Below are 13,338 nucleotides of genomic sequence, written 5' to 3'. Positions count from 1 at the left end.
GTATTATTTCCTATTTCTCTGTTTTTACAGAAAAACCCAGAGGAGGACAGCTCAGGGAAAACACTAAGTTGGGAACCAGGTCACTTGCTTTTAACCATCTACACTGTTCGCAGCATTGAGCAGCTTTTGCCTTTCTTCAATGTACTCAGCCAGGTTTTTAACAGCAAAGTCACAAGCAGATGTGTTGGACACTCAGGGAGCCCTGTCCTTTACCCCAACTGTTTTCCCAGTAAGGACATAAAAATGGAGAACCTCAAGACCTTCTCCAGCAAAGCAAGGCAAAAGATAGAAGAAATGGTTGAGAAGGATTTTCTTGAAGGTGTCATAAAAACATGAACCAATGGTACTGCTCAGCTTATATGTAGTGTAACTACTCCAATGAGATACTGTATCTTTCCCAGTTGTATAGTATTCTTTTCTTACTTTGTATGTAATGAAATACTTAATGTTGTATTTAAGTTAAATATTTGTAAATAAGAGAGAAGTTCTGGATGTGGCCTGAATCAAGTTTAAATATTGGTGGCTCATATTGATTATGGTGCCTAATATTTACAGTACATGTTTTGTTGTCTTGAGTTCTGTCTTTAAAAAGAACCCTAAAAAATACAAGGTGCACATTTTTTCAATTTGTTTCCAGTTTATTTTTGTCTTCTTTTTTTATCCCATGGAACTTGTGTTTATTTAGCAACCTGGAAAATGCTGTTATGCCAGCAGTTGATACAGGACTACAATGAAAAATACATTTGTCAGAGGCAGATACCCTGAACGGAAATATGTGGATGAGGGATACTTGTGTCTGCTGCGGTAAGGGCCACAGAAGACAAATGTGCTGCTGTACCTTCCCTCTTAAAAGTGATTATAAATACTACTACTGCAGATTGCTTTCTAAGCAATACTTTGATTTCATGAAGATATATCTAATGAAGATATTCTTGCAATAACACATTCTTTGCAAATGTTTCTTTCCATTACACTGCTTCCCCCTTGAACTGAGGTGAACTGAATCTCAAGACCAGTTGGGTTGCTGCGGGAAGGCAGGGAGGGTGTTTGCACAGCAGTATGCTGCGCTGCAGCTACTGCCACCATGGTCACAACCGAACTTGAGTCAAAGACCCGCTACTGTGGGTACACTAGGGGTGTGGGAGTTGTATGTCAGGCACGTGACAATAACTTATGAAATAAGCTGAGTGGGGGGCAGAATTCCTTCCAGGCATGACCAGGCCACAGACTCTCAAGAAGTGTGTCACCTCTAAAGCCACTTCAGCTTCAGAAGTTTTAGACAAACTTGGGGGTGGAAGCATTCAGCAGCAAGAGCATGTCATTAAGTAGTAAGGTGCTAACAGAGATAAAGAATAAGCAGAATGATATTATGCTCCATTCTGATGAATCCTTGCTACTCTCAGGAAGGGTTAGGGTATGTCCACACTAGCAAATGGTAGAGAAAGTAATAGTAAGAAGGAAGTTATGAACTTTAACTGCAGTTGTATCATTCCTTATACAGGCTGGGGTGGTGCTCCTTTTCCACCAGCGAGGTGGTAAACAGCCAGGCTTACTTCATGGGCGAGGGCATCTGCATTCTCCTGTGGAATGTTTTAAAAGTTAGTTATGGTGTCAGCATGAGGAGGTTACAGCAAATATGTGATGTCAAGGCAAGCGTTCTCCTGCAACTGCTGCGTTCCCTAGAATGCTCTGTTATCCTGAGCTACCTTCTGCCACTGCGGTCACGCTGGCAGGATGAAGCGGGCAGGAGCACCGCTTTTGCTGTCAACTTGAAGTTCACATGTAGACTAATTCTTAGCAGCAGCTAAAGTTTGGTTTTTTTGTTTTTTATTTTTGCCTCTTATGAAATGATGCAGTTACAGGCTGCTTTAGTAACTTTCTTAACCCCAAGTTCTCAGGAGGCTGATTTTTCTTTTCAAAATCATCTAGCCTTTTTCTTTGTGCAACCCACATTAACTTTTATCTGCCTTTATAAACATTAACTTTTAAAGATAAACATTAAGAACATCAAACATCACTTTTATAAATAAAAGAAAATCCAAAGAGATTCTTTGTGATCACCAAGTTGTTTTTTCCAAGTTTAACACCTGTGAAGTGTGATGAAAGGATGAGTACGTAAACATACTTCTCCATCACCCAGTGCTAAGCAGGAGACTGTTTAACATACATAAACAAATCCACTTCATATACCAGTTTAAGCTCTGACCTGTGTGTCTGCTTCAGCGTATATTCTAACTACATCTTCTGTTCCTGATGGACGGACAAACGCTCGTGACAATTTGTACTTCTTTACAAGCGCATCAATTTTCTCCTGCAGTCCCGGTGGTGTAAGCGCACGCCTTTCTGCATCCGTTGTGTCAATAACTCGCCTGTCTGCAACCTGCAGCATCAGAAACAGCCAATTTAGTTGTGTGCTGGAGCTGTATGGTGACAGCAGCACAAAAAAGGTCATGGGTAAGACAGAACTTCATGTTTTGACATGTGCTGCCTGAAGAAAAGCTCGATTTGGGAGTTCCCTGCTTAACTCATACATTTTGGCATCTCTGGGACCCCTGCTCAGCATGTATGAACCAAGTCCTGATAGGTCTCGGCTGCTTGGTTTGGAAAAGGTCAGTTCTGAACGTGCCTCCTTGTCAGCCTCCGAACAGAAGCCACAGCTTCTGCCGGTAACCAGAAAGCTTAAACTCCTCTGGTTCATTTACAGCCCAGAGCTCCCTTACTGTGTCCAGCAGAAATGTACCATGTGGGAGCCTGTTCTGCTCAAGCTCTTTTTCTGAATATCAGAGAAGATAAAGAAGAAAGAGCTTGAATATTCAAGTTATACAAAGTGGCACAGCAAGAAAAATCCAGCTGCCCAGCAGGCAGGGGCCTCAGAAAAATAGGGGTTTTTCTGATTTTGAAAGTCAAGAAAGAAATTCTAAGTTAAACAGTTTTGATCAGTTTTTTCCATTTAATGTAGCTGGCTATTATTTCATCATTTGTATAAGTCACATTTTTATTTTAGTCCAAGTGAAATCCCAATCCCTCCTCTGGATTGTTTCAGGGCTAGTTTGGCCTACTTCTGCCTTTTAATGGGCTGTTTCAGCTCTAAAGTAAAACTTACCTAGATATATGCAGGCAAGAGCTGCTCACAGCAAGGCGCCAAGAGACTGCAGTAACCTGAGCCAGGGTGGTGTGTCACTCACCTGAACCCTGAGCAGCCGATTCGGAAGGTCAGTGTAGATGGCATCCCACTGTTGCACAGTCAGACCTTTCAGAGCTAGGATTGCTTCAATAACCAACATGTCAGAGACAGCATCACCAACTGTCTGTTAACAGGAAAGGAACAAACACCGGAGCAGTCAACAGTGAAGAAACAAAGGCGTGATTTGCTCAGTAAGCTTCCAGCTGAAGAGGGTGAAAAGGCAGCCAGGCTGACTTGCCTCAGTCTGGGAAGCAGAGTTGTTTGTTTGTTTGTTTGTTTCCTCCTTACCACGCTGACCCTGTGGTATGGAAAACAGCTCTGCCAAGGGCAAATGCTAGGCCTCGCCTCTCCTAAGGGGGACTGGCACCTCACCTCTGTTCTGGGGTCAGGGTGCTTGAAGCTGGCCTGTGAATTGTGATTTGGCACTGCCCCAGATGAATAATGACTGTGCTAAGGCAGGGAGTCCCAGGGCCGTGTGGACATGGGCACCGGAACACCCCCGTCCTCCGGCACTGCATAAATTGGTGAAAAACTTATGAGATGAAAGATTACTTGCTATTGAATCATGAACAAGTCACATCCTCTCACTAGGTTCCCGTGCTATCCCACGCCCTCTTCGGAGCCTGAAGCCAGACTGCCCCAGATAAAAGCATTCTGCATCTACTCATGAGGAAGTATTACACCTTTCAAAATATGACTGTTCCTGCTCTTTTCTTCTTGGCCCCTTCTATCATGGCACCCTGCGTCCGGCTCCAGCAGGCCCTGGCAGTAGCCCGGCAGGTACTCACAAACAGGGTTAGCCCGTGACCGTCACCCCAGTGATTTTTCTCTCAGTGTTTACCTGATTAATCAGGTCCATCATGTTTTCAAGGACCTTCGCTGCTTCTCTTTTTTCATTATCTTTCTCCTCGTTTGCCACTTGTCTTATTTTAGTTTCAGCAGCTTTACTAAATAATACCTAGAATAAAAAGATGAGAGCTTGTCAAGGTCAGCCCACATCGTGACCTAGGATACATGTGGCAATGAGGAAAAAACTTTTACCGCCTAAGCCCAAATAACCATCATTAATGTTTGCTACCATGAATTGCCACCCCCACATAAAACAAAGGGGAAGTGGTGGCAATGCTATGATAAAGACAGAAATGGGAAACAAGTCTGTTCTCAAACAAGGAGAGAAAAGTCTTGTTTATAAAAGTAAGCAGAGAGCGAAAAGACCTCCTTCTCCAGCTAATCCAACTAAAATTTTGTACATCTTGGCTGATCTTATGCATTACATGCTCATACTTACTGTACCATGTCCATTTGCCTCAAAATAAACACCAACGTCAAACTCCTGGGCTTTGTGATGCAAGTGTTTCACTCCCGTTTTGACACAGTGCACAGGTACCTGCAGCCCAAGGAGATGCAGAGAATGTAAACAGTGTTTATAGCCTCTCCTCAGCAGATGGGAACAGCAGGTGAAGTGCCAGGAACCAAGCACCAAGCCGGGCAGACTGTTTACAAACTAACCCATGTTTCACAGCTACTGACTCCCCAGAGCTAAAATTATTTCTGCAGAACCAATTAAAAAGAAGATTTCATTTATTCAAGTGGAAATAAAGGCTGATTTTAAATAAATAAACAAACAACAACAACCACCAAACAAACAAACAAACAAAAACCCAATTCATTTTATGGTTTCAGGGAGCATACCAGATTTCTATCCAAACTGAAATATTACCTTAGGTCAATACCCATAGCGAACAACATCTAGCCTGTTGCAGAAAATGAAACCACCACTGTCAAAGTATCAAGGAGCCTTTGCCAACTCACTTCGTTGCAAAGCCATAAAGTCCTCAACTTGCTCCAGAAGTAACAAGGGATTTTGTTTAGCTCTTGCCAAACTTTTTTTTTAAACTAGTAAAAGCTGACTAGAACTTTTTCAGCTTTGCTCTCTTGCATCTCCTTTACCACCGAGAATTTAGTCACTACTGCAGGTTTGAAAGTCATTTATTTTAGCCCTAGCAATCATATTACAGTAGCATTTATTGTAAAAGTAAACAAATTTGGATTAAATAACACTTGCAGAAAACTACCAGGAAAAAAATAGGGGCTACCTTCAGTGTTTCCTCAAGGTAGCGCGTCGAACTCCCGTTGGCATACGCTGTTTGTACCACCGCCATCGCTAGGGTCTGTCCCACCTGAGCAAACCAAGAAGCAACGTGCTTTACTGTCCGATAGGCACATAGCCAGACGAGTAGGGCAAATGAAAGGATAATCAGAGTTATTAAACATTCTCTTACAGATACTTAAAACTTCTGGGCATCAGAGGAAGGCACCAACTCACAGAGAACTTCTATAGGTTTAAGACAACAGAAATTCTGTTCAAGTCTTTGTATATCACGTTTTTTGTGGCTGGCTTGAAGCAGCTCTCCAGGCTTAGGCTTTCCAAACACCTTTTTCAGCTTCAGCAAGCTCAGTGCACGGGCCAGACACATGACAGTGCATGAGGCCATATACACAAGCAGTAAAGCCAAAGCTTCCCGTGACAAAGCAAGCAAAGGCTGGTGGCAAGCCCAAGTTCTCCTCACTGGCCAGCTTCTCTGCCACAGTGTAAGCTGTGAGCTGGTCTCTAAGAAAACAAAACCAGGATATCTTGTCTAGGTTTAGTATCACAGACAACAAGTCTAAGAGGACTTCTGAAAAATAAAAGCTTTTATCTCTGTCCCCTGTGGGGAGAGGTTGCTATGCAGCAGACTGGTTTTGGAACAATGACATACAAACCCCTTGACTGCCACAATCAAGCTCTCATGCAAATGGAATGCCCAACCTTACTAAAGCTTCACAGAAATGCTGAGGGAAAGACTGAACCCAAAATTAATGAAAAATTAGTGAAAGACACCAAAACAAAGAGAATGGAATATCAATAATTTGTACACTGAAACTGGAAAAGTTCTCACCCACTAAGAAAAGCTTCCAGGTTAAAATATCAGTGGTCAGATTTTTATTTGGAGTGTGGAAGTCATACCCTTGTAAAAACATTTTGGCCATACCAATGAGGTACAGGACTGATCTCTTTTTAAACTGGATTCACGTTAGGTAGGTGTAGAGAGACTGCATACGTACAAACTAACACAGCTTCCTTAGACTATTTTACACTTGACAAATTAAAGTGTCAGCATTCATTTCATACATTAGAGTTACCTTGGCAAGAAGTTCTTTAAGGAATATACTAATTAAGGCTGCTATTTTATCTCCATCGATTAGGTGAAAATGGCCAGTTGTGTCCTTATAGTAATAAACAATTCTATCTGCATCGCCATCAAATGAGCAGCATCTCTCATTGGGCTTCATGTCTAGCCCTAGTGCACACAGAGTTACAAATACCAGTTACAGATAGAAAAAGATAAAAAACATATAAATTAGTCCCAGTGTGGCTCTCATGCAGAAATTAGCTCTGTGCAGACATACACACAACACTCTGAAACAGACATCACTTTTCCTAAGAGACTTGCAACAGGGAAGCTGTATTGAATGGCAGCTGAAAAGCGCATATACAGATCGAAAATATAAATACTAATATCAAAAATGCAGGTTCTCTAAACACCTGTATTATGCTACACCTCCTCCCCACCCAGATGTGTATGAAAATCAGTCCCAGAACTACTGTGTGTAGTTACATCTCTTCGTTTTGGAAACACGCCCCAAATGTCAGTTATGGCACAAGGCTAAAAACCTTGCAGCAGCCAAACACCCACCTCTTCTCTCATGCACCTAGTCACGCCATAGCACACCAAGTCGCACGCATCACCCGCGAACCGAGGCGAATCGCCTCCCCCCGCCGCGCAGGGGAGCGAGCCCGCGTTTGCAGAGCGATGGCCGGGGCCTGCCCGACAGCCGGGCAGGAGCCTGAAGTGGGGAGTGCCAGCTGGCTGACCTCGGTTGGACGCGGGGCACTCGCCCAGCCCTCCCATACCGCTCCTCGGAGCGGGGCGGCGGCACGCCGCGCACCCCTGGGCGTGGAGGCAAACCACACTCGGGCAGAGGAAGGCTCCAGGGCCATGTCACCTGCATTTCCTGGCCACTGCGCGCTCTTGCTATAACACTGCTGCATACTTCACCCTCCAAGACACCTGAGGATTAACCATTTTTCCCTTGCATTAAAAATGCTTTTCTTCAGGAAGTATTTCAGGACTGTTTAATTTTATTCCATTCCCACTTGACAGACCTGCACCTCCCCTTTGCTTCCTTTCACATAGCAGACATGCATTATTCCCAATTCCCCATACCAGCAAAGCCATGACTGAAGTGCAATTACAACAGGAGGTGGCACATAAATCCTACCATTGAAAAAACCACCCCACTCCAAAGAAACCATCACCAAAATTTCTCAGAGCTGTACAAAAACCATACAGGTTTTTACTGTAAAATAAAATTGCTGGCTGTAAAATACCTCACCTTTAGTTTACTATTTAAACTAAATTTAAACTATCAATTTATACAACAATGCATATAATGTATAAGGATTACCTGCCTCAAAAACTTTCCGGGCTTAATGCCAGTAGAGGAATAGCTAGGAAGCAGTCACCACCTGACACAGCAATGACACACAAAAATGAATTGCTTTTTTATTAAGGTACATTAAAGCATCTCACCTCTGTGCCTGGGAAGACCATGGAACAGATCCTCCTAGAAGCTATGCTAAGGCACATGAAGGGCAAGGAGGAGATTTGAGGCAGCCAGCATGGCTTCAGCAAGGGCAAGTCCTGCGTGACCAACCTAGTGGCCTTCTATCACGGAGTGACCACATCAGTGGACAAGGAAGAGCAATGGATGTCATCTATCTGGACTTCTGTAAGGCCCTTGACATGGTCCCCCCACAACACCCTTCTCTCTAAATTGGACAGATGGATTTGATGGGTGGACTGTTGTGTGGATGAGGAACTTCTTGGATGGTCACATCCAGAGCATAGTGGTCAACGTCTCAATGTCCAGATGGAGATTGGTGATGAGCGGTGTCCCTCAGGGGTCTGTATTGGTATGAGAACTCCTTAATATCTTCATCAATGACACAGGAGGATCATGTGCACCCTCAGCAAGTTCACAAACAATACCAAGCTGAGTGGTGAGGTTGACACGCCTGATGGACAGGATGCATCCAGAGGGACCTGTACAAGCTCAAGGAATGAGCCTGTGTGAACCTCATGAGGTTCAACAAGGCCAAGTGCAGGGTCCTGCACCTGGGTTGGGGCAACCCCCAGTATCAATACAGGCTGGGGCATGAAGGGATTGAGAGCAGACCTGCCTAGAAGGACTTGGGGGTACTGGTGGATGAAAAGCTGGACATGAGACGGCAATGTGCGTTCGCAGCCCACAAGGCCAGCTGTATCCTGGGCTGCATCCAAAGCAGCGTGGCCAGCAGGTCGAGGGAGGTGATTCTGCTCCTCTACTCTGCTCTGGTGAGACCCTGGAATCCTGCGTCCAGCTCTGGAGCCCTCAGCAGGTCCAGAGGAGGCCACAAAAATGATCAGAGGGATGGAACACCTCCGCTATGAAGAAAGGCTGAGAGTTGGGGTTGTTGAGCCTGGAGAAGAGCAGGCTCCAGGGAGACCTTATTGCAGCCTTCCAGTACTTCAAGGGGGCTTCTAAGAAAGATGGGGACAAACTTTTTAGAAAGGCCTGTTGTAGTAAGACAAGGGGTAATGGTTTTAAACTAAAAAAGGGTAGATTTAGACAAGGTATAAGGAAGAAATTTTTCACAATGAGGGTGGTGAAACACTGGCACAGGTTGCCCAAAGAGGTGGTAGATGCCCCATCCCTGGAAACATTCAAGGTCAGGTTGGACGGGGCACTGAGCAACCTGATCTAGTTGAAGATGTCCCTGCTCATTGCAGGGGGGTTGGACTGGATGAACTTTAAAGGTCCCTTCCAACCCAAAATATCCAATGATTCTATGATTCTACATCTTGCTTTTCTCTAAGATGCTGGCCAAGATCCTTCCTCACATTAACTTCAGAGTCCACTTCTCAGAAATTCTGCAGCGGGCCATTAGGAAGGTCCAAAGGACACTTTGGAGCTGCATCCTGTAACCCCTTCTTGGAAAAACACATTTTAGTACACAAGCAGAAAGGAAAACTGGCCCACATGCTGACACCTTGTCCTTCAGAGCACAGGAAACTATACCCCAAAACTCACCGATTTCTTCTCCTGCATGTCTACAGTGATACAGGACAATACGTCCCACTGCCATGCTAAAGCACGAAGTAATGGTAGTTGCAACATTTAACAGATTGAGACTCCCTGTGACTTTAAAGAGGAAGCTGTTACTGCTTAACACTTCAGAGAAAACAGATCATTCGTTTCAGCAACTGACTATGAAACCACATTGTCTTTTCAGAGCACATCCCTGCATGGAAATGACCAAGGAGTCTCCCCTCAGTCCCAGTTAAAGCCGGGATCCAGACGTGACACACTGCCACTGTGCTGCACCCCTTTCTACATTTCTCCAACACACAAGCAGCGTGGCAAGGGGGAAATGACACTGTACCTCGGTGTTCAGATTTGGCTAGCAGTTGCAGTAAGGGTGCCGTTGTCAAATGGAGAGGCCAGTTTAGCCCTAAATAATCTAATATCCACACTAGCCTGCTCCCCCATTTCAGGGATTTTTTTTTTTTTTGTTTTAATGCACTCTGCAGGAAACTGCATCAAATCATTTCCTCATTGGTTTATGTCAATCAGTCAATCTGCTGCCACCAAGCTTTTAATTATCCCAGCTTTTCCTCAGGAATGCAGAAAAGTGTCTGCAACCCCAGCCCACAATGTAAATGTTTCTTGAAAACACAAAGGGAGGTAAAGTAAACAACATTAAGCCAGTCCTGACTGATCTTTGGACTCCACCAGCTTAACATTCAGATCAGATTGTCAAACGTATTTCAGCCTGTCAGAGATATACTGTACTCCTCCAAACAATTTAGACTAACACAAACTAGGGATGTGCCAACCCCAGACATATGATTCTCTCTTTCCATTGCACAAGCAGAACCCTTCATGCAGCCACTTAGTAAGAAACAGGGAGCTCAGCTTATCTGAAGATGATACCCCATTGCTGCACCCTGCGCTTTCACATCTGGAGAGGAAGTAAAAGGATATAAAATTACTGACTACGTACCTCTAGGTGGTTTCTGGTGAACTTTTACAAAATCTGCACCACATAAGTGATTGAGTTTTTCCTTGGTTCCATCGTTATATAGGTGAATTAGCACCTCCTTTGGAAAGTAGGGCTCCATTTCTGATAGTTTTAGGGCTCCTATTCCATTGGCACAGTCAATCTTCAGGTGCCTCTGACTTTCTCCAGAGCTGGGAGACTTAGCACATGGGAAGAATGGGAAAAGTGAACTCATACGCTAGCGAAGCCACACCTACAGGCATGCTGAATTCGAAACTTCAGACCCAAACAGGCTAACAAACAGAAGACATTAATTTTGTACATTTGCGTGAAGAAGACAATGACCAGTGTTCACCTGTTTTATCAGTTCCGTAAAAGCTTTGGATAGTTTTTCATAATAGCCTTCCAGCGTTGCTTTCCCATACTGCCCTTGAGTGTTTTGACAGCAGACCATGTAATGTAGCTGTGGTGTTGTCACCAGACCATAATCTAGCATAAAATAAAAGGCACAACATTCAGAAATAGAATACTAATTTAATTCCTCCTTCAAAGTTGTACATTACTTGCTATTCTACAATAAACAGACAAATGCAGTGCAGGAAACGATATTATTTTTTTCAGGTTCTGTTATGAGAAGATCACACAGACACACACTCCCCCCTTGCATTAAAGCGATACAATTATCCTGAAAGAAGATCATTACAAGCAAAAAAGGAAATGGTGTCTGGCCTACCGCTTTAGGTCTACATAACAGAGTCACATTTATGTAAAAACTTGAAATCAGACTAGAATTGCAAAAGCACAACATACCATGGTACTGACCACCTAGAACGGAGATACCATCTATTACTGACTGTGAAAGCTTCTCACTGCTTGGCCTGGAAAACAACATACACAATCGATAACCTCTGCTGAAGACATTTATGTATGAACTTGGGAAGAAAGCACATGTGGAAGAAGACTCTACAAGCTTCCTGCTGGTAGACTTAGATTCAATATGAAGAAAGCCATACCTTTTTCTATTGTAGGGGCCTTCCAATAAAAAAGTTTGAAAGCCACCACCCCAGAGAATTGCAAAGACAGGTAAAGTGCTGAACACACATGGACATCACATCGCACCCACAAAAAAACACCCAACAAAACCCACCATAAAGCATCCCGTTCAGAAACAGTGATAGAAGTTCTCATAACTATCAGGGAAGCTAATATAGGAACAGCATTGGAAAACTTCTGTTTATTGCTATAATCATACATTACTTTAAGAGGTAGCAGACTAGGCATAAAAAAAAGCATAATCTGGCTGCAGAGGGCTAAGCATCCCAAAGCACTCATGAACAAAACGTTGGTACTTCCATAAAAGCAGCATACATCTACAGCATTTCATAACTACCTGGTGTCTCTACCAATAAAAACTGAAGCATCTTTGTGCTGGTTCACTGCTGCTTTTTGGCAGATCTCAGTTATTATTTTCTGTAACTCTGGCTCCTCTGCATTTGCTAGTTGCGTGGCATACTCTTCCCAGGAAGGGTGCAGCATTTCTCCAAGAGGATCAACCAGCTTTACACCATTATCTTCCTTAGAGGAAAACAGAAAAAAAGATGCCAAGTCTAAAAGTGGAAAACATAATAAAAACTCTTTGAAGACAGCCAACATATGGTTCAATCACTTTGCTTCTTTAAATGTGGAGCACTTCCGGGAAGCAACAGCTTAGCTATTTATTTAAACCTATAGTAAGTCCAAAAAAGTAAGGTAACCAGCATAGGAACTGGCTTTTTCCCCCTTACAATTTTGGTATGAAATTCATTTGACATTAAAATGACATAAGGGGAAGATTCTAATAACCTGGAATGCTCCACAGCAGCAGAGGTCTAAATGCCTGGCTGTAATTGCCACATATCTATTTTTAAAACTAGCAGATTTTGCTCAAAGGTTCATCTCTTCCCAAGGATACTCCTAGCTTGCCAACATTACAAATTTCCTCATTACAGCATTTCCACATGATAGAAAATGATGCTCTTATGTAGGGGAAAAATAACTTCAAATATGACAGATGCCATATTTACAGGGAGCATGCTAAACACATGCTTTAAGTAGGCCCAAGTGCCTTCAGGATCTAGTCTCTCAGTACCATGAAGAGCTCTGATTCCACCAGACAGATCACATCTATTTTCTTTCTAAAGAAAAGGTTATTCTTACTTCAGGATTGTGAGATGCTGTCACCATGATGCCAATAGTAGATACCACAGCTTTCGACCTGAGAACTGCCAGCAAGCCCATGCGGAACATGACATGATCAAGCTGTTCGGCCTTGGTGCGAAATCCAGCGGTGCCATACTGAAGAGTAAGTCCAGCAGGTTTAGGATGTAATGCTGAGTATTTTTTAAGTGCTTCAAAATCCATTTCTTGAGAAGGAAGTAACACAGATGCAAGTGAGAGAAGTCAAGTCATTATAATTAGTTTCATATTTTGCATTTTATTTAATATTGAAGCCCACAGATACCTTAAACCGTTCATATCAAATCCTTCTGTGAGACCACTACCAGAGCAATCCACAGGAGCCTTGACATTCCCAGTACAGCACTAGATAAACAGTGCTTGACCAGATTTCACCAGATCACGAAAGAATGTCGTGATTTAGGCAAGGAGAGCCACGATTCTCAATCGGCTGGATCCAGGGATCCTAACAAAGTTATTGCAATGGGCTGGCCATAGCTCACTGTAACGTGAGCCACTCGGTGCACTCGGCCACGACTCCATACATTAAATTCTGAGTTCAAAAGCAGCCTGTCCTCCCTCTTGAAGCCCTTGCAGGCACAGGGAAACCCCAGGCGGTGTCACCCGGATATTCTACTCGTATGGCGGCCCTGCTAAGGTGCTCTATGCGGACCCACCGCGCCAGCCCCGCTAACGCCACGGTATCCACCCGGCCCCAGGCACCTGAGGCGCTGACAGCCCTCGGGCCGCGGAGGGCCAGCTGGACGCACGTCCACCACAAGCGGCTCCAACAGCC

General features: G+C 43.8%; 2 protein-coding genes across 2 annotated transcripts in view; one reads left to right on the top strand and one right to left on the bottom strand.

Annotated features, from left to right (window-relative positions):
* Nucleotides 1-594, top strand: part of DOPEY1 (dopey family member 1) — a gene marked incomplete at its 5' end in the record, with an annotated part of 29,177 nt that extends 28,583 nt beyond the window's left edge. The window contains one exon of the mRNA XM_010290717.1: nt 31-594. Coding sequence (XP_010289019.1) covers nt 31-336 — 306 coding nt within the window. The remainder of the gene's footprint in view (nt 1-30) is intronic.
* An 899-nt stretch (nt 595-1,493) lies between these two features.
* On the bottom strand, nt 1,494-12,730 carry PGM3 (phosphoglucomutase 3). The gene is made up of 12 exons (XM_010290716.1): nt 12,525-12,730; nt 11,719-11,903; nt 11,139-11,206; nt 10,684-10,817; nt 10,332-10,527; nt 6,368-6,525; nt 5,281-5,364; nt 4,473-4,571; nt 4,026-4,142; nt 3,186-3,308; nt 2,207-2,380; nt 1,494-1,580 (listed from the first exon to the last, which is right to left on the bottom strand). The coding sequence occupies exons 1-12, from the start codon at nt 12,726-12,728 to the stop codon at nt 1,494-1,496; spliced, it is 1,629 nt and encodes a 542-aa protein (XP_010289018.1). The 5' UTR covers nt 12,729-12,730.
* Nucleotides 12,731-13,338: the final 608 nt, after the last annotated feature.

This window comes from Phaethon lepturus, unplaced genomic scaffold, assembly GCF_000687285.1.
Source record: "Phaethon lepturus isolate BGI_N335 unplaced genomic scaffold, ASM68728v1 scaffold5477, whole genome shotgun sequence".
NCBI lineage: Eukaryota > Metazoa > Chordata > Aves > Phaethontiformes > Phaethontidae > Phaethon > Phaethon lepturus.
The sequence above is the reverse complement of the archived record's forward strand: the minus strand, read 5'-3'. Positions and strand labels throughout refer to the sequence as shown.

What these genes read in the sequence shown, in the direction of transcription:
- PGM3 (XM_010290716.1), bottom strand. Translation starts at nt 12,728, where the DNA reads ATGGATTTTGAAGCACTTAAAAAATACTCAGCATTACATCCTAAACCT. An exon ending in TTAAAGAACTTCTTGCCAAG is followed by an intron (nt 5,365 to 6,367) that starts GTAACTCTAATG and finishes TGGTTTGCTCAG; the next exon opens with GTGGGACAGACCCTAGCGAT. An exon ending in ACGCTGAAGCAGACACACAG is followed by an intron (nt 1,581 to 2,206) that starts GTCAGAGCTTAA and finishes AACATTCCACAG; the next exon opens with GAGAATGCAGATGCCCTCGC.